The 24,892-nt window shown below is 36.5% G+C and overlaps 1 protein-coding gene across 5 annotated transcripts in view; it reads right to left on the bottom strand.

The window, feature by feature from the left end:
* Positions 1-23,098, bottom strand: part of vangl1 (VANGL planar cell polarity protein 1) — a 69,470-nt gene extending 46,372 nt beyond the window's left edge. For 2 of the 5 annotated variants that reach the window (XM_087266264.1, XM_087266267.1), the window contains exons 1-2: positions 22,928-23,098; positions 2,020-2,229 (exon numbers count right to left, since the gene is read on the bottom strand). In XM_087266264.1, coding sequence (XP_087122390.1) covers positions 2,020-2,090 — 71 coding nt within the window. In that variant the 5' untranslated portion in view covers positions 2,091-2,229; positions 22,928-23,098. 5 annotated transcript variants of the gene reach the window in all.
* Between the last annotated feature and the right edge of the window lie 1,794 nt (positions 23,099-24,892).

The raw sequence follows: 24,892 nt of genomic DNA, 5'->3' as shown, positions 1-24,892 counted from the left end.
CTCTTGTACCTTTGTTTCTGACAGTGTATGATTATGTATGAATTTGCCTCATTTCTGACAATACGTAAAATTGTTATATATGGGATAAGACCCAAATAGCAAAATCAGGGTTTCTGCAGGTTTCACCAAGTAAAAAATTTTAAAGACTTTTTAAGACCATTATGAATAAAATTTTAGACTTTTTTCAAATAGCCCAAATGGAAAATATTTTTATTTCATTCATTCATTCATTCATTCATTCATTTATTCAATTATTAATTTTCTTGTCGGCTTAGTCCCTTTATTAATCCTGGGTCGCCACAGCGGAATGAACCGCCAACTTATCCAGCAAGTTTTTACGCAGCGGATGCCGTCAACCCATCTCTGGGAAACATCCACTCACACATTCACACCCACACTCATACACTAAGGACAATTTAGCTTACCCAATTCACCTGTACCGCATGTCTTTGGACTGTGGGGGAAACCGGAGCACCCGGAGGAAACCCACGCGAAGGCAGGGAGAACATACAAACTCCACACAGAAATGCCAACTGAGCCGAGGATCGAACCACGACCCAGTGACCTTCTTGCTGTAAGGCGACAGCACTACCTACTGCACCACTGTGCCGCCAATATTTTTATTTGCCCTATCGAAAATATAAATTATAATTTAAAACATGTAATATTACGATAATGAACAAATAATAACAATTTTAATATTTTAGATATTTCTTATCAAAATATTTGATATATGGTGTAAAATCAAGCAAGCTCTACTTGTATCCATACACATCCACAAATGGTTTAAAAGTTTTAAAAACTATAATAAACTAAATCTATGCACAACACTCCAGGCCGGTGTCCTCAGTTGTACATACATGGAACACATTTATTTTAAACAAATGTTATTCTAAGGAAAACAATTAATCCATTTTCCTAAATAGAGTTAAAAAAAAATACCTTTAAAGTTTTATTAACACGGGTTTTTGGTGATTCAGTGTATGAGTTTTGACCAGATTGCAATACATGAACAAAGGAAAATTAAGACCTGTTTAAAAAAGATTTAAGACCTACAAGACAATATTTCAGTAAATTTAAGACTTTTTAAGGCCTAAAATTTTTATTTGTGAGATTTAAAATATTAAGACTTTTAAAGACCTCACAAATACTCTGAAATGCTCTCAGTTCATTCTTTTATTCAGCTTAGGCCCTTTATTTATCAGGGGTCACCACAGTGGAATGAACCATCAACCTATCCAGCATATGTTTTACACAGTGGATGCCTTTCTCATAGCCTTTCTCATAGCCATTTACATATCAAAACACTCCATTTAAAAGTCACATAGTTTATCTAGTTCACCTATAGCATATGTCTTTAGACTGTGGGGGAAACCAGAGCACCCGGAGGAAACCCATACAAACATGGGAAGAACAAGCAAACTCCACACAAAAATGCCAACTGACCTACCCTGCACTCGAACCAGAGACCTGCTTACTATGAGGCGACAGTGCTAACCACTAAGCCACCATGTTGCTACTCTCAGATCACAGCTACAATAAAAAAGTAAATCAAGACCCGGTTTTTAGTACATTTAACTTGTGGTCTGATTGACATAAACACATCTCAAATCCAGATGTTAACCAGGCCTTCATCTCATGTGACTACGCATCAGTTTAATCAAATCTGACGTGGTTTTAATTTTTAATGAGTGAACCTTTAACCAGGAACATTTCTTTAATGAGTTATGACACCTTGATTACCTTTTCAAAGCAATAATTTACAATCATCAGAGGCAAATGCTCAATAATTTAATCTTAAAGTAATTAAACACATCCCATCGCTAATGAGCAACGGAATCATTTCACAGACAAATTCATTTAATTTCGGTAATACCCTTGAAGCCTGAAATAAATGCAGAATGTTTTCATGATGACAATATTAATTTTCTGCATGAATAAATGTGGAAGGAGAGAGAGAGAGAGACAGAGAGAGGCACATGAACGCCAGTGGAGAGTGTGTCACTTCAGGCGGTTTACCTCTGTTTGTTTGACCCTCGTGATCTGTTGGAGTGGTGGGAATAGCCGGAGTGGATTGAATCCGTGTCCATGGCAATGGCGTCTGTGCTGTGATTGGTTTAACGCAGCGGAGGGAGGAATGCAGAGACTGGTAAAGTGGAGGCCAAGAGCAGGACATACATGAAGCTGCACAAGATGACAGGTTCCTTTCTAGGGGCTTTCAAACATTACCTAAAAAAAAAGAAAGGAATGTGTTAACAAGCTCATACACAGTACAAAGCATTTTCTATTAGCGATTGTGGAAATATTTGAAGAAAAAGCATGAAAGAGAAAAAAAATACATTCAAAATAATGAATGAATAATTTACATGGATTCATTTAGTAGATGCTTTTATACAAATTGATTTACAAATTAGGCATTCAACAAGCGATTCATCATGAAGAGGCACTTTCTAGCACTTCCTCTGTGATATTTGCTGCACTGGAAGTGCTAGGAAATGCTGTTTTTAAAAAAATCTAAAGTAGGAATAGAGAGGGAGCCTTAGAATGCAGTAAAGTGCACACGGTACAAATGAGATTTAATTCTTTTAGTAAATAAAATAAATAAATAATCAAAGCAAACAAATAAATACAAATTAGATTACAGTGATAAATAAAAATAAACATCTGTAAATAAATTAATACAATTCTATAAAATGAAGGGAAAAACTGTATTAAAGACATTTAATAGAAACTGTTATTTATTATTGGGTTTGATAACAATTATAATATTTAGAATATTTTAGACCCATTTATAACATTTTTACACCATAAAATACACTCAAAAATGTTTTTTTTTACTTGTTCAAACTTCTTATTTAAAATGAGCTGAAACTACACAATTCTTGAGATTGCATTGGGACAACTTAAGTTTTATGTTCAATCTACATAATTTTGTTAAAAATGTAAAGTTAACTTAACAAGATTTTTGTTGGGACAAGATGAATGAACTGTGTGGAACACTGCATTTTATACAGTGTAGGTTTTACATGCAAGAAACTATATAGATGCTTTTTACATTTTAGAATTAGAGTCCCTCATAAGAGGATGATCATATTTGGTGCTCTCTGGCATCTAAAAGCCTTCATTCACACTGTGAGGCTTAATGCTCAAATTAGATTTTTTTTCTCAGATCGGATCTTTTTGTATAGCTGTTTACACTGTTCTTACAAATGTGACAGATTTGCAGTGTGAACAGATCATGGCCCTAAACTGACCCATATGCGCAAAAGTACAACTACGCGCAGCACAACATGTCTAATTATGCACACAATGTATGTACTGTATAGAATAAAGCCTGTTGTCAGATTATGTTTAAAATGATTATTGACTTTTTCCACAGACAACCGCTGTGTTTTTTATGAACTCTAAATGTTTTTTTCTAGTACTAGTGTAGTTTTTGAAACCTAAAATACGTGTTTTTTGGTGATTTGTTATTAATATATTAATAGAAGCAGCCGCAGGCACACTGTAAAAAAAGTTTTGAACTCAGTTAATTAAATACCTCATTACTTCAACTTAAATAGAGTAAGTTCACAGTACTCATATAGATTAGTTTAACTCAAATGGTTTGTTGCAATCGGTTTACTCAAACAGTTTGAGTTGCCTTAACTTATTGGGTTTTACAGTATTCAGTTGGTTTGAGTTCTCTTCATTTATTGGGTTTTACTGTGCTCAAATTGCTGAATTTACTCAAATGGATTAAGTTCACAGTACTCAGTTGGATTAGTTTTTAAACTTAAATGGTTTGTTGCAATCGGTTTCCTAAAATGGTTTGAGTTACCTTAACTTATTGGGTTTTACAGTGTATGTTGATGAACAACCCTTTTTTGGTTACAGGTTGATGGTTAATGTTTGGTTAATGAGCGCCCGCTCATTCACTCATTCATTTTCTTTTCGGCTTAGTCCCTTTATTAACCTGGGGTCGCTACAGCGGAATGAACCTCCAACTTATCCACCATATGTTTAACACAGCAGATGCCCTTCCAGCTGCAACCCATCTCTAAAAAACATCCATACACACTCATTCAAACCCATACCCTACGGTCAATTTAGCTTACCCAATTCACCTGTACCCCATGTCTGGACTGTGGGAGAAACCAGCGCATCCACGTGAGCACAGAGAGAACATGCAATCTTCACACAGAAATGCCAACTGACCCAGCCGAGGCTCGAACCAGTGACCTTTTTGCTGTGTGGCGACAGCACTACCTACTGCGCCACTGCGTCATCCTATGAGCGCCAGCTGTCATTCAAAAAAATATATATTTAAAATGAACAACTATTAAATTTTTCGGGTAAAGTATTTGCCTTGTATGCTATTCTGCTATGCCACTGAGGAGTAGAGGGTGTTTGCAGCACTAACCAGTATAGAATAATGATGCGTGTCAATCGAAAATTATGTAAAAGTCACATGAATTTCAATAAGACTGTTCACACTGCAGTCGGATTGCAAAAACTGTCATGACAAAAACAGATCTGAGCACGTGTACAAAAATTATTTTATTCGGGCCACATTTTGCCTGTAGTGTAAAGGTAGCCAAAGATGACCTGTTTTATAAATGCACCATAAATGCAGGAAATACAGGACAAGCAGATAAAGCAGGAGATAATGCAATAATCATTTTATATTTTGACTCTCAAAGTGTTGTTAGCCGTTAACTTGCATTTTATGAATCACCAGAGACCACAGTTTCATCTAAAAAGCTTATTTAATGTTGTAGCACTGAACAAAAATAGTCACCTACATCCTGAATGGCCAGAGGGGGAGTAAATGAGCAGCATATTTTAATTTTTTGGGATAAATTATGCAATGCCTAAAGAACTATTAAGCACCTTTGCTGGCATCAATTTCAAGTCACATACAGTATGCTTAGGCACTACTTAAGTTTAGACAGTACAGAAGCTAAACTAATACATTTCTTTTGCTTGCTAGCAAAACATTCTGCTTCCTCCATACTAGCTGGAATATATTTGCTAGTGATCATTTATTAAAAAAGGAAGGAATGATCCCTAGGATACCAAGTGCAGCTCATAATTATTATTCAGCTTTTCCATTTCATTACTATGCACCACATTGCCCTCTCATTTATGCCTTTCCCTCCAAACTTTTAATCTTTTCTTGCCCTCATTTCTTCACCTTGAGGGAATTCTGCACTGCATATTGGGTGCTTGGTTTCATGGTGTCACTTTCAATTTGATCTTTGAAAATCCAAGTCTTCACCTCCACCAAGCAAACAAGTGCATTCTCCCACATCACTCCAACTATTTTAGCCTTTCTTGCTTCTGACTTTAGCTAGTGATGTGATTTACAACCCCTGCACAAACAGGATAAACAGTTTTTCTGAAGAAAAAATAAAACTTTGAACCATCACGCTCTTGTTAAAGAGTCACATGAGGCCAGCAATCCATGAATATCACAGCTTATACTGAGACTTCAAGCGCAGGCCTTGTGCATTGATTTATCCTCTCATAAATTACTAATTTGGAGCGCACACACGCTCTAGTGCCACCTGCCATCTCAAAGCAAGCAGCCAACACATCAACACACACACATGCACACCTATAAGAGGATTTACAGGCCTAAAAATTAGATCACAGCATGGGAAAATTTATTCTATCACAAATCGTTCGCATTACACCATGATGGAATTAAATTCTGCAATATACTTTCTGCTTCTGACTCCCTGCATGGATCACACAAGGTTTGTGGGGTTCAATTAATTAATCAGAGACAAACAATTCAGCGGATTGCGTAATTAAAAGGTGAAATATGTACGGTTATGTCAAAATTAATTATTTTAAGCAAATTTAATGTTTGTTGACTAACATAAGTATGCCGTTTGTGGGCTTATCTCACCTAAGAGTGCAAACACTAAGCCTCTCAAAACAATGACAGTGGTCCACTCAAATTCATCAATCATTCTCCAGCGCTACCAATTATGAGTTTGGAGGCGGGATTAATGTAGCAGGCAGGCTGGACCAGATGGTGTTGATGGCCGGATAAAAAAAATAAATAAAATCACAGGGAAAAAATCTAATTTATTAACAGCAGTTCAAGCCAGAATATACAGGGATGGAAAACAGAATGAAATGAGGATATACATTGGTGATATTTTTACATCATGGTGGAGTTTGGGTTTAGGAATGTAATTGGGCATTCACACCAGAAGCAACTTGTGTGAACAGATCATGCGATTTGCTGCACGTACATAGACACATAAACATTTTGAGTTCGCACCCTTCATTTGCGCATTAAATTCTTTTCACAATAGATGCAGGTTCGTGTCATGGGTGGAGCTTCTGTCTGCCCGGTGACTTTAGTTTCATTGCTAATGGCTAGCATGGATATTATTAAGAGATTAGATGTGCTGTATGTGCTTTAGGAAAGCTAATAAATGGCATAGATTCATTCTGCGCCATGTCTAAATTAGGGTTGGGCGATGTTGACCAATTTGGCATCGTAAGATGTCTATTGTGAAACATAGCGATGGATGATGCCAAAGTGGTGGTTTTTAATTATCAATCAATTAATAATGAATTAATTAATTATAGCCTACCGTTTTCACTACCTGACCCACATGGTCTATGCTTTACCCATAACCAAACCATAAATAAATAAAGTTACAATCAAATTACCACCTGTCAATCACTTTTTTTTGCGGGACTCTGGCTTGAATATGCAGTGATCTGTGTCGTTCTAATGGCTTTTCCCACAGCTGGCTGAGGAGACGAGAGTTCGGTTACAGTTCACTTTAGTGCATACATTTTTATTGGTTACACTGCAAAATCCTCATCGCGTGCGCAGATTTAGGAGACATTTATGCAGAATGCATCTTTGCACCTAAAAACGCCAAACGCATCGCTCAGGAACAGATTAAAACAGTTGTTATGTGAACTCGCTAAAGTAAAAAGCCCACAATGCTTGCTCCGCCTTTGTGCTCTTCTTATTTGGCCCACTGCTCTAACTGAACGCGAATGATTGGTTAATATCAGCTGTCAATCACTTAGTCAATGCCTTCTGCCCTTAGATGACAGGAGCTACGACCGTAAATATGTGAAGCGCTGAAGATGAGAGAATGAAAATAACACTGACAGATTTACCTACAGTTACTAATAATTGCACATCTTATTAATGATCATGTGCTGAATGTTAATCCATTATTTACACATATGGTTGACTAAAGTCATTCACTGTAAAGTCTGTGGGACGGGATTTGCAGGTAACAGCGTTTGCCACTGAATCTTCACATTTGAAGCGCGAGAGGTGCTGTACAATCTTTTATTTAATCCTCACGATGCTGTCAGCCGTGCAAGCAGCAACTATATGTAACATTTAACACAGCTCAGGAAAAGACCGTTATTGCTAATAGGATGACATGTAAATAATAAGTAATATATCAATATAAATGTGGGGTGGGGCGATGAACAATGGCATTGTCTTTCGGCACAACCTTAGTCTGTATCCACTTGATCCTTTCAGAGGTGCACCTAGCTCTGTGAGTTCATCAAGTCCTCCAGAAAGTATACCTGGATGATGGAAGCTTTCAGTGGTGCTTCTGACTTAGCTGAGCCAAATTTTTTATGAGCTGTTGTCCGATTTCGGCAGGAGGATTTCCCCTCGGGACATTAACAACAAGTGCTATGTCATAATCACAACGCTACAAGTGTACGCACCATAAGGGTTTCAATCGAGACAGACAAACTTGCAAGGTTTGTCTTAACAAACATTTGACTGCAGTTTATAGGTCAAATAAATGCTATGTGCAGTATGACTCCAACAACTTGTATTCCTTTTCACATTAATAATACTTACAAGGACATATTAACAATAAATAAAGGATTATTATTTGCACAAAAACAATTAAACATTACAAAACAAAGTAACGTTGTCTACGGTTTACAATCAAATACATTTGCCTCGCATATCTATCTCCATAAGAACAACTTTTTCACCATCGTATGTTTGCTCGGTATCTCACTTTATAGAGTGTTGTACTTGTGATGAAGAGCGTTGGGGTTTGAGTCGCAGCCCACTTTTATCTTACATTTTATGTTTTGCAAAAATGTATTTCCAATGCTCCTGGACTGCAAATGTCAGAACTCTATGCTAATGCTGATACCCATACAAACTGCAAAATGTTGTAAGGACAGAACAAAATCTTAAATTATACTTGCACTTCCAAGCTGAACTTTGAGGGATGCAAATAAAGTAGTTGTAATAATGGTTTAATGATTTAAATGAACAACTGTCAGATAGTATATATTGTACAACTTTCACTATGGAGCAAAAATATTCAACTTAAAAGACCAAAAGATTTGACATTTATCATGACAATTACCATTATTGATTGATATGAAAAATGTCATTGTGATAAATATCACACCACACTAAGTTTGACATTTTTAATAAGCCTTCTCTTAGAAACATTGAAAAGAATGATCCCTCAACATCTGTGTGTTTCATGCAGGTCTTCAAAAGACCTAATAACAGAAATATCAGTTGTTTTGAACTTGTGGCTCCTCGAATGAGCTGATAATCTTAATTGCTGGTTTATCTAAGAATACAAGTAAACAACACCAGATCAACGAGTGGTATGCGAGTTTGCCAACATAGAACTGACCACTTTCAACCCTTCATTTCTCTTATCAATGGGAGAAATCTGACCTGGACAAGCACACATAGCATTCCTCTGAGTTTACCTCATAGTGCCCTGAAAACACACACAGACACACACACACACACACACACACACACATACACACACACACACACACAGACACACACACACACACACACACACACACACACACACAAAGAATTCCTCTAATGTTACTCCATGCACACTCGTACGCACTCTCTCACAGAAAGTGTATCGGGTTAGGGAGGCTGGGGGCTTAGTATTTTTTTAATGTTACTGTATCCTATAAGAAAGGAGAAGAAAGTAATCACAGCCCAGTGTTTAATAACATCAGACAAGTTTCACTCTTCTTATCTCAGTTTTGGCATTGTTGGTCGATCCATTACAATTCTGGAGACAAGTCAGGGGTTTATAAATATACTTCACAGGGCAGCGAAGGCTAAATAAATCTCTTTTGTTAAAGCAGGAATACAAGGTTTTAAAAACTTTGCTACATGATCTGTCTGGCAGCTGAAATCTGAAATCTGTTTACAACGTTCATTCTATTATTGGGATACACAGATTCCTAATTCAGAGCGAATAGTTTTCTAATCTTACCAGGCTTGCTCTGTTGACTTTAATCAGTTTTCAGAGCTCACATAAACTGTAATAGGGAGAACCAAACAGCAGGCATGCTCAGTTTCTTTTAACACAACAAATTATATAGGTTGATTTTTGTTTATCTGTGCTTTTTCAAAATGTAATTTCCTTGGATTCAACACTGAATAAACATTTTCTACATGTATGTTGGATAATGTGATTATAATGCCTTCATGTTGTCCATAAATCCAGAACAGAGTCTAGTAGAAATACGTAAATAGAACAGAGCAGACAAGGCAGTAGATGTATCATTCTGAACACTGGACGGCTGTATATATTACTTTGTAAAAAATCTCTCTGTGGCTTTTTGTTATTTATTAAGTAATACATCACACAAATTGGAAATTTCTTATGTTGAGCCAAATCAAATATGGAATTTAAAAAATGGTCTCAAATCATAATGGGCTCTATTTTAACTATCAAAGTGCAAAGTCTAAAGCGCAGTGTTTGCATCCACTTTGCTGTTTTAAGGATGGAAAAATATGGTTTGCGCCATGGCGCATGGTCTAACAGGGTTGTGCTTTTTTTCTTAATGAATTACGAGTGTGTTTGGAGCATAACCAATCATATCATCAATACCCAATTAGTCTCATCCTCCATTCCTTTTAAGAGTCAGTTGCACACCATTTGTCATTTACATGGTGGACTTTGTAAGTGGAAAAACTGATAGCTTCACTAGTGAGAATAGAGTTAAAGAGACCATCTGCAGTGCGAGGATAAAGAATGATTCTCCCCCATTCAGCCTCTTTATCTCTCTCTTTACCATTACTCTTAACTTTACTCCTTTACTTTTGTGGAATAAGGAAACGTTGTTGTACGCACTCCACTGAAGACATACATTAGCCTACATATTTAATTTTGTTTGTTAAGCGCAAATACTTATGAAAACTATTTTTAAATTCAATTATAATTTCTAGCAAACAAATAAATTAACAATAATAATAGGGTCCAAAAAATTAGTAGATTAGATCAGAGATGCCTAAAACCAAGGCTCACAGGCCAAAGCTGATATAGGATGACCTTTGATTTGCTTTATTCCAAGCAGATTTTAATTGATAATTTATGGTTTTGTTTTACCGCTTTGATGACTAAGTGACAATACAGTCTTTGTGCTTTAAAACCAGTTGTAGCAATATTACAAATCACAATATATTATTCAAATAACGCTTTGTTTTTAGTAATTATAGTTATTTTATTATTTAAAAGGTTTTCATTTACTCAATATTATATATTTAGTATTTAGTTAATCATATTTAAACATTTTAACCATTAAAAGTTCTTTAACATTATTATTATTATTATTATTCATTTATCTAAAAATTTAAACATTTAATTTGATATTACAAATCACAATATATTATTCAAATAACGCTTTGTTTTTAGTAATTATAGTTATTTTATTATTTAAAAGGTTTTCATTTACTCAATATTATATATTTAGTATTTAGTTAATCATATTTAAACATTTTAAGCATTAAAAGTTCTTTAACATTATTATTGTTATTATTATTATTCATTTATCTAAAAATTTAAACATTTAATTTGATAAAAAACAATTAATATTTTAAGGAGTTAAATGTTTATCTTTAAAATATTTGAATATTATATTTAATATTTATTTTATTTTATATATTGAATATTTTATTTTTAATATGGTACATATAATTACTATATGCAACAGTAAATTCTGCTCCATGGCCCTTAATTAAGTTTGATTTTCAGCCTTTTAAATAAAAATAATAATAATAAAAGGTGGATAAAAAAGCACCCCTGGTTTAAATCTTGGTGTTTGAATTATAAAACAGACTAAATCTTATTTCTAAAGTAATAACTACAAATGAACATGATATTTTTACCACTGCTGTGCAAATCACTAGAATTTCATGGGCCCAGAATGGCTTAATCATTTTGCAAACTGTCATACTGTTTTAAGTGAATGCTCTAATAAATGTAAAAATTTCCTGCGATGACCACTGACCTCAAAATTCAGTCTGTGTGCCCACACACTGCTATCATTTTAATCTTGGAAGACAGAGTATAAGTCACATTTCATCTTGATCTGTACCAAATGAAAGCTTTAGCCCATGTTCATTTACCGTCTTCATACTGAGCAAGCAGTGCATTATTAACAAAAAAATTAATTCTTTACCATTCTGCCATAGATGGAAAGTCATAGGCTGCAGTAACAGCATATATTCTAAGGTGAGCTGATGGACGGTTGCCATTAAAGCATATAGGCAGAATCTAGTGCTAACTGGAGCAGGAGAGTCCCTGGAGGCTTTTACATTTAGCCATCAAAACTCAGATTTTCACAGCCATTACACCTACAGAGCCAAGACTCATGAACACACACATCATTTGACAGAGAGGCCCGCTCAGCCTTTAGCATATGTTCAAAGCGCTGAGTAATGCATATCATATACACACACACATGTAGAAACACAGATGTACACGCAACACATTCACATTTGCCTTGCCCTGGAGGCAGCCATGGATGATCAAAAGGCAGAACAATAACATCTCTTCACCTACTAAACAAGAATAACAAGACAGACAGAAAGACAGACAGAATCAGGGAGCAGAAAGAGGAAGAGCAGAGAGAGTGAAAGATGAACAGATGTAATGAAGGGAAGAAAATACACTGTAGGGTTCAGAGTGAGCAAGCATGACTGACACATACAACCAAACACACACACATACACAATCTAGCGGATATATCTATTAAACAGAATGGCAGAGTTGCATGCATGTGTGCTATATAATGAATATGTAAGACAGAGATTGTCCATTTTTAGCCCAATGGAAATGCGTGCCTCAGCCTACATTTTTGCCAAACAATATATGTTGCTCCGGGCACGTTTCAGATGACAAATACACTATAGGGCGCTGTTTAATTCTTGTGAATGTGAAATATGTTACTTAGGGAGCATTTTGTTGTATGTTTCAGATACACCTCCTTATTATACTTTAGGAATGTGATACTACACTGGTCTCATTCGGTTCGGTTTACGTTTATCATGTCATCGATTCAATTCGATATTACGGTGCATTGATGACGCTTTCAATCAAAATTTATTAATTTTAATTCACAACACAAAAACATAATTTTGTCTTTAATTTGTCCATAATCCATTAATTTGACCCTAATTTTATTTGCAGTCAGATATATGAACTAGCTTTAATTTTACCAGCTTGAAGAAAACACACTTCTTGGATGTATTAAACAAGACTCAAGTACAGGAACAGAAGCCTACAGGAGCATTTAGAGCAAATACACAAAAGTAAATAATAATCCCACTTGCTTTAGTGTGAATTGATCCCTAAACTCAACTATTTGGGTTTTCAAAAGCAAATGTAAGAGAAAACTGCACTGCGACAATGTACTTTTTCTAAAAATGCAAATTGACTTGAACTGGAATATTGCATAAAAGACATGTGAATTCATGCGAATAAAGCAGCAATTCAATTTAGTCAAAGAGAACAAAATCGTCACTTCCTGATTAACTGGCGGAAATTAATAATATAATAAAGACTAATACTGCAATGGTTAAGGCGTTTTAGAATGACCAAAACAACATTTCAGATGTTTTACAGTGCGTTTAGCCTGCTGGTTTGTCCATTCACACACATTTTGATCATCACATGATCTCTTATATCAAAATCACATGACTTTTTTTTAACTCTCATACTGGAACTTGCTTGGTAAAAGTGTTTCCTTTGCAGTTTATGTGCATCTTTTCTTTTCTATTAAAAAGTTTATCCTACTCAGTTATGTGCATATTTTTATGCGCATTTTCAAAATGTGTGGGCATCTTGGCATTTCCATCAATTGATTTTTTATGAGCTTATGCAAAATGTGCGTAAAAATAGGTGGATGGAAACGTAGCTATTGTTTTTATTTCTTTAGTGAAACTGTGCTTCATCAGACCCTCTCTTCATCACACACGAGTACAACACTGTACAAAGTACAAAGCAAACTGACCAAGCCAGAAAAGCTGTCCATAGAGAGATAAGTGAGGCAGACGTGTTAGAGCACAAATACTAAAAACTGTTGAGGTGTTTTGTGGTTATTATTTGGCCTTTATTTGTCAATAATAGGTCCCTCAAAATTAAATTATGAGCAAGCATGACTGACACATACAACCAAACACACACATACAAACATAAACTACCAGATATCTATTAAAAAATGGCAGAGTTGTGTATATAATGTGTATGTAAAACAGAGATTGTCCATTTTTTAGCCCAATGGAAATACATGCCTCAACCTACATTTTTGCGAAACATAAAATACGTTGCTCCAGGCACGTTTCAGATGACAAATCCACCAGGAGGCACTGTTTGGTTTTTGTGAATGTGAAATATGTTACTTAGGGAACGTTTTGTTGTACATTTCAGATACACATCCTAATTATACACTATAGGGCGTGAACCTACAGTGGTCTCATTCGGTTCGGTTTCCGTTACGTTTATCATGTCATTGATTTAATATGATATCAGAGTGCATTGATGACGCTGGTGTTTTGTGGTTAGAATTTGGCCTTTATTTATCAACAATAGGTACCTCAAAATGTAATTAGCATAAAATATATTTAAAGTGAATGGGAAACAAAAAGTATTGTGCGTCATAGTATTCATTTCACCCTGAAACTGAAGTCATAGGTATGCTTTTGTGGTTTCATAAAAACTCCTAAAAATGTTCCTCTGTACATCACAATATATATTGTAGCTAAAAATAATAATACATTTTTTACAGAAGACACCCATTATTAAGTGTTTTAGTTTAACAAAAGTTAATATAAAGTGTTCTCAGGCCTATTTATAACATCCAAAATAAATACATTAAATTACACAATCATAATAGCTACCGTCACGTAAATAGCATGTTTGTTTGTGTATGCAGACAGAGAAACAGAGAGAGGGACAGCGAGTAATTGTATGAAATAGAAAAATTGCATTACAGAGCCTTGCTCTCTTTAATCTGGGTGCTGAGGCCTGATGGAAATTAAATAATTGTGTCAGAAACATTGGCTCTATATTTAGCCAGAGCAATCCAACCCTATACAGAACACGGTCTGAACTCTCTCTCTCCAGCTGTGAGAGCAGGCTGTCTCTGAGGAGCAGATGTGGAGAAACCACCATACACACACACACACCCACAAGCATGAAGGGCCGTCAAAAACATCACAAAAGTTGCCGTTTATAGAAAAATACTATTATAGTGTGCACTCTATAGTGAGTTGCTAGATGGGCTTTCATCCTGAAGCATTCATTCATGCGCTTCTGAAACATGCAGCGCTCACATGTGCAATGCAGTCCTGAAATATTTAAAGTATTCTAAAGGTAACAATAGTAACAGGAATGGTTTTATGTTATACTGTTTTCCGAGATCCGACTATAAATTATACTGTATCAATGTATTTCTACAGTAGTACACAATAAAAAATATAAATAAATAAAGATTTTATTTATTTTTAAATAATTTAGGTGTAATAGACTACTATCTTTCCATTCTTATCTGAAACACTCAACAGAACAGATAGTTTAAATAAACTTTAATAACTCACAACTACTTTAATAAATCACAACTATTACGATTGACTAACAATTTGCAAACTTAAAATAGTTAAATATCTAAAATAGGTAACTAGTTAATAGTTAAACTCTATATCTAGATTAGTACATATCTAACAGCCTGTACTTACAGACAATCCAATAGCAAAAACATTGTGTGGAGCAGGTTTATGACATCATGACTTTATTCACCTATTTTTGTTTGCTTAAAATAATTGCTGTAAAAATAAAATAACTTGAAATGTTCTTATCATTTTGCACCAAATTATAGTGAATAGTATTGATAAGAACCGGTATCATTAAGCGTTTCAGTATTGCTATCAAAAAATGTAAACAATACCTTTTATACACTCACCTGCCACTTTATTAGGTACACCTTAATAGTACAGAGTTGGACCCACTTTTGCCTTTAAAACTGCCTTAATCCTTTGTGGCATAGATTCAACAATGTACTGGAAATACTCCTCAGAGATGTTGGTCCATATTGGCATGACAGCATCATGCAGTTGCTGCAGATTTGTCAGCTGCACATCCATGATGCAAATCTCACCTTCCACCACATCCCAAAGGTTATCTATTGGATTGAGAACTGGCAAAAAAAACAGACTGTGATGATTTGTGCTTTATGACATGGCACATTATCCTGCTATATAGACATCAGAAGATGGGTACACTGTGGTCATAAAGGGATGGACATGGTCGGCGCTCTGCAGAAATACTCAGGTAGGCTGTGGCATTGACACAATGCTCAATTGGTACTAATGGGCCTAAAGTGTGCCAAGAAAACATCCCCCACACCATTACACCACCACCACCCTGAATCATTGATACAAGGCAGGCTGGATCCATGCTTTCAGCCTCAAATAATTGTAGCCCATCTGCCTCAAGGTTCACTGTGTTGTGTGTTCAGAGATGCTCTTCTGCATACCTCAGTTGTAACGAGTGGTTATTGGAGTTACTGTTGCCTTTCTATTAGTTCGAACCAGTCTGGCCATTCACCTCTAACTTCTTGCCTCACTGGATATTTTCCCTTTTCAGACCGTAAACCCTAGTGATGGTTGTGCATGAAAATCCCAGTAGATCAGCAGTTTCTGAAATACTCAGACCAGCCAGTCTGGCACTTACAACCATGTCACATTCAAAGTCACTTAAATCCCCTTCCCTCCCCATTTTGATGCACGGTTTGAACTGCAGCAGATCATCTTGACCATGTCTACAAGCCTAAATGCATTGAGTAGCTGCATTGTGTTTGGCTGATTAGAAATTTGCGTTAACAAGCAGTTGGACAGGTGTACCTTATAAAGTGGCCGGTGAGTGCATGTCAAAAGAGCAAGAGGATTTCGATTTCTCAGTTCATGACCCTTTAATCTTACCATATAATCCTGCATTATTCTGTATGAAACAAATACTGCTCTTGTAACAGCCATTAACTGTGATATAGAGAGTATATATAACATAAAAGAGTGCATCTCTAAAAGTCTGCTGATGCCAGATAACTCATCCTCTTTCCCATCATCGCTCTTCTTCTCACAGTAAAAACACCACATGCTTGTGCGGTTAGCATAGCGATTGCAGGCCAACACATGAGCTCTATTGATGCTTTATACAACAAGGCTTCCCTGCAGTTTAACTGTCACGGTTGTTAACACTCCCTTTCCTGAATTTGCTATAGAGGGCAAGTGGAAGGAAACTTGCTAGGCCAAGGTTGTTTCAGATGTAAGATAAAAGATGCCACACCATTGCAATAGAGTTTGTGTGAGAGTTTCTAAATATCTTATGAAGTCTAATACTTTTGGGCTTCATGTCGTTCTGTTTTTCCCTGAAATCTTTTTTTAAACAACAATATTTTGCCATAAATACTTTACAAAATAAAACAAAATACTACTGAAGCATCAAATTTTAATCATAAGAAATGATTCCGTTTTCAAAACATGAATAAAATGTGCCGAATGAGTGTACCCAAACGACAATGTGGGAGTTCTGTTCTTTTTGTGGTGTTCTTGAGATAAAGTTTAGTGTTATTTTAGTGCATGTGAGCGTAAAACTTGTAGATAGGCCAATGCATAATTCATGTGCTGTCAGATATAAAATGCAAGAGCTGTACTGACAGATTAAAAGGCAGCATTTGCAAGTGTGTGTTCTGATGTGCAAAATACATAAAATGTCTGCTTTACAAGAAAGATGCCCTCATTGCTTATTTCTGAAGCTTCCAGAGGAGAAACTGTTTATCACACAAAATATCACAGCTTACAACACGTAGCAGAGACGGTTAACATACCTGTATGATCATTTGTTACTCTACTAACTTAAAGTGTGAGTTGGCTACACTTGGCAGGTTTGATTCAACTAAAACAAACTCTGCTATGAGCTCTGGTGATGCTTTATTAGTGTGGGAATAAGTGTGAACAGTGTCTTCCAAAAACATGATGCACACCAAGTAAAAACTATTGTATGCTACAAATGAAATATTGAAAACAACACCGACCAAAAACATCCAAAAGGACAAAAAACAAGAAATGATGTCACAAGAAGCTCTAATAAAAAGACAGAATGCTTACATATGCCTTTTTTCTCATCATAGTGACAATTTTGCCCATAACAGTTCAAAAAAGCATCAAAAACACATCTCATTAAGCAGATATTCATTTGTATGTGAGAGACTGAGAAATGGCTGATAATTTTTTACTCTTGTACACATTACAAGCACTTTTATAAGTTCTCAGCTGATAAAATACTACTGAAACCAGCACATTCAGCAAATCATCTAGCATTGTTCTGGATTTTTGTATAAATTTAGCATTAAAGGCACAGAATGTAATTTGCACTGCTAGAGGATACCTATTCACTACAAACACAGGCAAAGGCTGAGTCCGAAACTGCCTACTTCCATACTATATAGTACACCATAACCATTATTCAAGTCGAGCAGTATGTCCGAATTCATAGAATTCGAAAATCAGTATGCAAGAAGTATCCGAATGACCAGGGCCAGACAGAATCTGCGGACGTTTTTTGCTAGTTCTGCGGAGATTTTTGGTAAAAATCTGTGGATTTCTGAGGAATTATTTTGGGAGTATCCAGCGGAGTATCATAATTAAAACCTTAATATATGAAATAAAAAGTACTAAATTACCGAATAAAAACTTAATAAATTCAGATTTACACATTTACTCAAGTAAATAAACAGAATTAATGATGGGCTAAAAATCTGCGGAATTCTGCAGAAATTCTGCAGAAAATCTGTGAAAATTCCGTGTGAACCTACGAATTACCCACTACTTCCGATGAGACTCTGAAGTGCGCATCCCATACATGCTGCACTATGTCGTGATGCCCCGCCGAGAATTCATGAATGGGAGTAAAGTGACACAACTGACGCGGGTAGGTCACGTAACAATGACAAAATGACAGATGTAGTATTTCCGAATTCCATTCATACTGCTCAAATTCATTCTGTATAGAACTTCTAACAGCCGAGTAGTACGTTTAAATTCAAATGCAGTACCTACTGAATAGTACGCGATTTCAGATGCAGCTACAGTCTGACGACGGCATGACTGAGTGTGGAATCATGGGACTTGTCATCTTCATTACATCCTAAAAGACTCCTAAAATCATCCACAGATGAGCTAATGTATTCAAAACCACTATCACGATCATGGTAAAACACAATTATTATGGTAGTTTGAAGCAGGGTGGTGCTGAAAGCCATCAAAGTGAAACGAGGACACTGAAACAATTGCTGATGAGAGACTAGCATGACGCTGAACGAAAGCAGCAAAGCTTTTATTATGCCACTGTCAACCATTTCTAGGTGTGATCATGTGGGGAAGAAGCAGCGCTGTTCTGCCATACTGAATTAGGGTTTTGGTTAATGCTTCTCTGTGTAGTCTAAAGCAGTGTTTCTCAACCACGTACCTAGTGGACCACCAAACTGCATGTTTTGGATGTCTCCTATGTCTGTAACACCTATTACAGGTCTTTCAGTCTCTGCTAATGAGCTAATGATCAGAACCAGGTGTGTTTGGTTAAGGAGACATGGAAATGTGCAGTGCAGATGGTCCTCCAGGAATGTGGTTGAGAAACACTGGTATAAAATAAATGTCGGGACAAGCCAATGGTCGGTCATTTCAAACAATGACAAGTACACAATTTAAGTAAAGAGGGAAAACTTTAATTAATCTGCTTTAATTTCCTTAAATTTCTCCAATATTTGCAAACGATATGGATTATTAGATTAACAAACATATTTTTATGAGCAAATCCTTCAATTCCCTGACAATTACTGTGATTATGTTACTAAACGCTGCTTTGTTTATGCTTTGTCTGTGGACATTTTATCTTCCGGTTCCCTTTTGTAGAATGCAAGGGCGTAGGTTTGCTCTTGACATTGGTGGGGATCCATGAATCAAATACTTATTTTTGCTGCCGCCATCCTCACTTGCTTATCACCCACCTCATACACCTTCTTGCACGGGAAAACTGCCCCGCAGTTATAGCGCTGCTTGCATCAAAACATAGCTAGAGCCTCTCACATGACAGCAGAGAAAGGCACAGCCAATCACAACTCGAGTAGAGTACATGATTTAACCCTTTCTGTATGTCTGGCAACGCAGTGGTGCAGTAGGTAGTGCTGTCGCCTCACAGCAAGAAGGTTTGAGCCTCAGCTGGGTCAGTTGGCATTTCTGTGTGGAGTTTGTATGTTCTCCCTGCATTCGCATGGGTTTCCACCGGGTGCTCCAGATTCCCCCACAGTCCAAAGACATGCGGTACAGGTGAATTGCATAGGCTAAATTGTCCATAGTGTATGAGTGTGAATGACAGTGTGAGGATGTTTCCCAGAGATGGGTTGCAGCTGGAAAGGCATCTGCTGTGTAAAAACGTGCTGGATAAGTTGGCGGTTCATTCCACTGTGACGACCCCAGATTACTAAAGGGACTAAGCCAAAAAGAAAATGAATGAATGATGCATGTCTAGGTTAATGTTGACGTTAATCAAGTTAGTTAAATTATTAGTGGGGACATTTCAGTAGTCGATGGCTATTGGTGGAGACACACACGTCCTCTCCGTCAATGCTAATTCTACACCCCTGGTAGAATAAGAAAACAAACCACTGTCTGTAACAGTTGCGAAAAGACCTATCCTTACACGCAGAGGCAGATTTTCAGTCGGCTACCATCAATTTGATGTGTATACAGTATGTGCAGCTTTTTGGTCCAGACAGGACCAGGCGCGAGCACTAGTTGTTTGGTGTTGAATTAATGTGTCCTGGCCTTAATAAAATGCACAACTTTTATGTTTTTCATGTTTGGTTTTCTGGAAATTGATGGTGTATGATGCCATTAGGCATGCAGAACACAATCCATGCCACTTGTTAAAATTTCTCATTTTTTCAGTATTTGAACACTCTCCAAAACATCTGGGATAAATTCAAGCATAAGCCTAATTCAGCTAAATATATAACAATAAGGGTTTTTGTATATTTGTTGGATAACAAATCTTACATATTGTGCCTTTAAAAATAACAGTGTCTAAGCTAAGCGAACCAATTCATCATTTGCTTTTTTGTACAACAAAAAAACCTAAAGACCAGAATCAGTGGTGTGAACAAACCCTAAATGTTTAAGTACCTTTTTGGGGTTTCTCCATTTAAACATATGACATCATGTTCATTCTGCAAGTCCAATAGCATTATCTGGCCTACTTTATCTGGCAGTAAATTTACTAAAAGACCAAGAAGCACAAGGTTGTGCAGAGATGGGAATTTATGTCAGATGTAAACAGTGTAATGCAAAAAATATTCAACATTCAGAATCACACTCATGTTGCACAAGTAAGATTAGCAAAGCCATTGTAAATGTTGTCCATTGTAATGCACAGCAAGTCAGAAAACCTGTATCAGAAGAAAATTGATTTAAGTAATATCAAATGAATTCACATCATCTTCATTTTGTTGAGATGCTTTATGAGACCAAGTGTTGATTTATTACAGACAAACAATTGCCATTCCACACGTTAGATTAGAAATGAAAGTCAAAAAAGAAAGTCTTGAACTTGAGATGATAAACTGAGCTAGAAATCTTAAGGATAAGCACATGCATGTGTGCATGGAAAAGAGGAGAAAGATTAATTCTGGCATTTCTGTAACATAAGGACTGCTGACCCTCAAAGACCCATTCCCAGATAATCAAGATTACACAAAACTAAAACAGTGCGTCAGCCCCACCCCTTTTGTCATGATTATATATAAACAAAAGAAAGGAAAATGGTCAGTCAGGATTATAGATAAGAAGCATCAATTTGCCGCCTTACCGCATCAAATCCAACGCAACGTGAAAGGCACAATGATCATTCCTGCAAGCCGCGCGTTGTTTTCATTCGGACCACGCATTCAAAACAAAAATGATCACCGCTGACACAGAACGTATCCGTTTCTTAATGCGAGAGCAAACCCCTTTAGCCAAAGAGCAGTCTGTGATGATGGAATGAACAGGAACCGCAAGAGGTCATAAATCGCATGTAGCCTTTGGGCGTAAATGATAGCGTTGGGAAGATCTGTTCATTTAAGAGAATCGGTTCCTTCAGACAATTCATCTCGATGGACCGTTTTGAGGGTGACTCACCGTTTGTTTCTTAGCTCTTAAAGCTCCACAAGCCCTAAATGTACGTTCAACTTTTTTATTAAATGTTGCTTATATCACTATGCTATGTTTTTTTTAATTATATGAATTTCGGCTATTTGTTAATTTATTGTTATGTTGATCATAGCCTTGATGATAGCTGTATGCTAAAATAGGTGCTATGCAAAAATAAATTATATAATAATTTAAATATAAACTATTTTTTGCATAAATAATTAGGCCTATTATCATAACGTACGAATAAATAAAAAATAGAGAAAGTTAATAGATAACATTTAAATAATTCCTGTAAACTATAGCTAAGGCTATGATATGATTTATTCATTCATTTTCTTAGTCATAGTCCCTTTATTAATCTGGGGTTGCCACAGCAGAATGAACATCCAACTTATCCAGCATGTTTCACGCAGCGGATGCCCTTCCAGCTGCAACCATCACTGGGGAAACACCCATGCACTCCCTATCACACACATGCAGAGCGGACATATGTCTTTGGACTTGTGGGGGAAACCGGAGCACCCGAAGGAAACCCACGCCAACACGGGGAGAACATGCAAACTCCACACAGAAATGCCAACTGACCCAGCCGAGGCTCGAACCACCTTTTAGCTGTGAGGCCATCATGCTACCAACTGCGCTTGCTATGATATTATATCTTTTTAAATTTAGTCATGTTCATTATATGAATAAATATATCACTTGTATTAACTAGATTTAGATCCCTCTTTCAAAGTTCAATGTCAGTCCATACCTTTACTCCAGTGATTTGAGATTCAAATGAACCGACTCAAGCGAATGATTCCAGTGGGATTCGGACACCTAGTCATGGATACACCACCCAAGTGAATGGAATGCCAACCATGTGCTTTAAAGAGGGGCATCACTGCCTATCTAACATATCCGACAAACACATCAACAAATAAATAAACAAGCATTTTCGGTGGTGCGCGCGTGATCCGTCCAGCAGCAGTTCTGGAGGCGACTCGATGTCACGAGACACGAGATTAATGATCATATTAGGGAGTCAGTCCCATGCACAATGCAAAACAAAATCTCTTTCATTATTGTTATTGTTAATGCTTTTTAATAGTATTCACTATTAGAAGAAATGTGTACAGAAAACGTGGTGTTATTATTAGTATGATTTTTTTACACATGGTTAATCTTTGACGTCTCGCCAGGAAGCAGCGATAATGATTTTTCGTTTGAACCCAATAACACGGACTATAATAAAACACTCTGAAGTGAATTTGACATTTTACAGACAACAGCTGGGCGTGAGAACTTTAACATGCATCCCGTGGCTTCTAATTCCAAAAGGCGATCACTTCTGTATAGATCAAGGCAATGAGCACAATAGAACAGACAATAGGTGTAGCACCGCTAGAAACTTACCTGATGGACACGCCAACATATCCCTTAAAATGATCCGATGATCAATACGCTGTACCCAGATTTATCCACTATCAGACATTGCTACCAGTCTGGCGGCAGTAATGATAGTATCCTTCACAGGCGGAGCACACAGGCGATGCACTCTGGCAGAGGAGGTGGAGGGACCCAGACACATTACAGAGAGCGGCGCTAGGGGGAGTTTCGGCTCTAATTAGACAAACGCTGGGATTTGGGAAGATATTCTGTATGTGATCTTTGTTTTTTTAGGAATAAGCAGTAACGACATTAAATACATATATTTTCTATCAGTAATGCTGGTGTATGCTATTAATTATGACATTGTTTTGAATGTTGAAGCCTACAAAACATGATTTGATTAGAATAATCCATAAATTTATAGGCAAATTACCGGTTTGTAAACATTTAGGATGCGCGCGCATCAAGGTTGCAGAAAGAAACAGGGAGCGCTAGAGGCAATGACATCCGATGTGGTCCAAAGTTTGTTGTTATTCATAAGTTATATATATATATATATATATATTTACATATTATATCATTTACATAATGCTTTCAGCATATTATAACAGCTGGTCACCCAGTGATAAGCACAGTTATTCAGCAAAATTAACGTGAGTGAGCGGCATTCGTCTGACAAGTTCATTTGCGACAGCACCCTTCCAAGCGCATCCAGCCTATCTATCTCATTGAAACTCCAAGTGATTTTACAAGAGAGAAGTTAAAGGTCTACAAGTCTTTGGATGCCTACAATTGTGTTCTGTGTGGTCATGTGCAAGAAATAATGTTGATTACCAGATTCAAAACTTTGTAGTGCTAAAAAACCAAGGTTCTGCCTAGCCAAAGACAAGGAAAGAAGATGGATCTGTACAAGGTCTGGGTAATCATCAACAAGTAAAACAACTGCATTCTGCCAGCAAACTGCACCTGTAAGACAGGGTATGTGAACTTACATTTTTACATTTCATTCTTAGCATTCAGTGTCTGCAGTTTAATTAACCGTATGTAACAGTTTTTGCTAAAATCATTGCTGCAACCAAAAACGAGTTAGGTGTGTAATTCAGCATAGCTTGGACTGGTCTGATAAAAAAAATGAGAAATGCAGAGTCCAGCATTTTAAATTAGGTCCTCACTCCATTCAGTTCTTCTGATGGCTGTTAGCCAATGACATCTGCAGTTTGACATTAAAAACAGTGTGGTGTACGGTAAAATGTAAGTTTTTGACATCTTACTGCACAACGCAACATGTTTGCTGTTGCAACTGGTCTTTTTGTGCAACCGCCATGTGCGGTTGAACGCGTGTGATGTCATGTGTGACGTAGGTAAGTAATTCCCCTATATGAATCTATATTAACTTTATGAGCTTTCATTAGCAGTGCATTTTTCAGTAACATCTGTGACTGGGGATTAGTGACTGTCATAACAGTAACTATGCGGTAAATTATGGTTAATTTTTTGTACAAAATGCTATTTTTTTGCTTAATTTAAGATCTATCGGCATAAGCTGTATTAATGTGGTTTTACCTGCAATTTTATTTATTTATTTTTTAAAACTTGTGCATACAATGAATCACCAATGACCATGGCTAAATTTAATTTTACTACGTTGTACCTAATGAATTGAATAAAACATAATTGGTGTAAATGAGTGTGTATGGATGTTTCCCAGTACTGGTTTGCAGCTGGAAGAGCATCCGCTGCGTAAAACATATGCTAAATAAGTTGTCGGTTCATTCCACTTGGGCGACCCCTGATGAATAAAGGGACTAAGCCAAAAGAAAATAAATGAATGAAACGTTGTACCTGAGGGCAGGGCCGATTTAGTGATTTAGGGGCCCTAAGCAACTACAGCCATGGGGCCCAAGTCCTGAAATACACTCTTTCTGCTTTTTATTTTTATTTTTATTTTTTTATTTTGTTGTTGTTTTTTTCCATGTTTTATCTTAATGC

Source organism: Danio rerio, chromosome 9, assembly GCF_052040795.2.
Source record: "Danio rerio strain M-AB ecotype USA chromosome 9, GRCz13ab, whole genome shotgun sequence".
Lineage (NCBI taxonomy): Eukaryota > Metazoa > Chordata > Actinopteri > Cypriniformes > Danionidae > Danio > Danio rerio.
The sequence above is the reverse complement of the archived record's forward strand: the minus strand, read 5'-3'. Positions and strand labels throughout refer to the sequence as shown.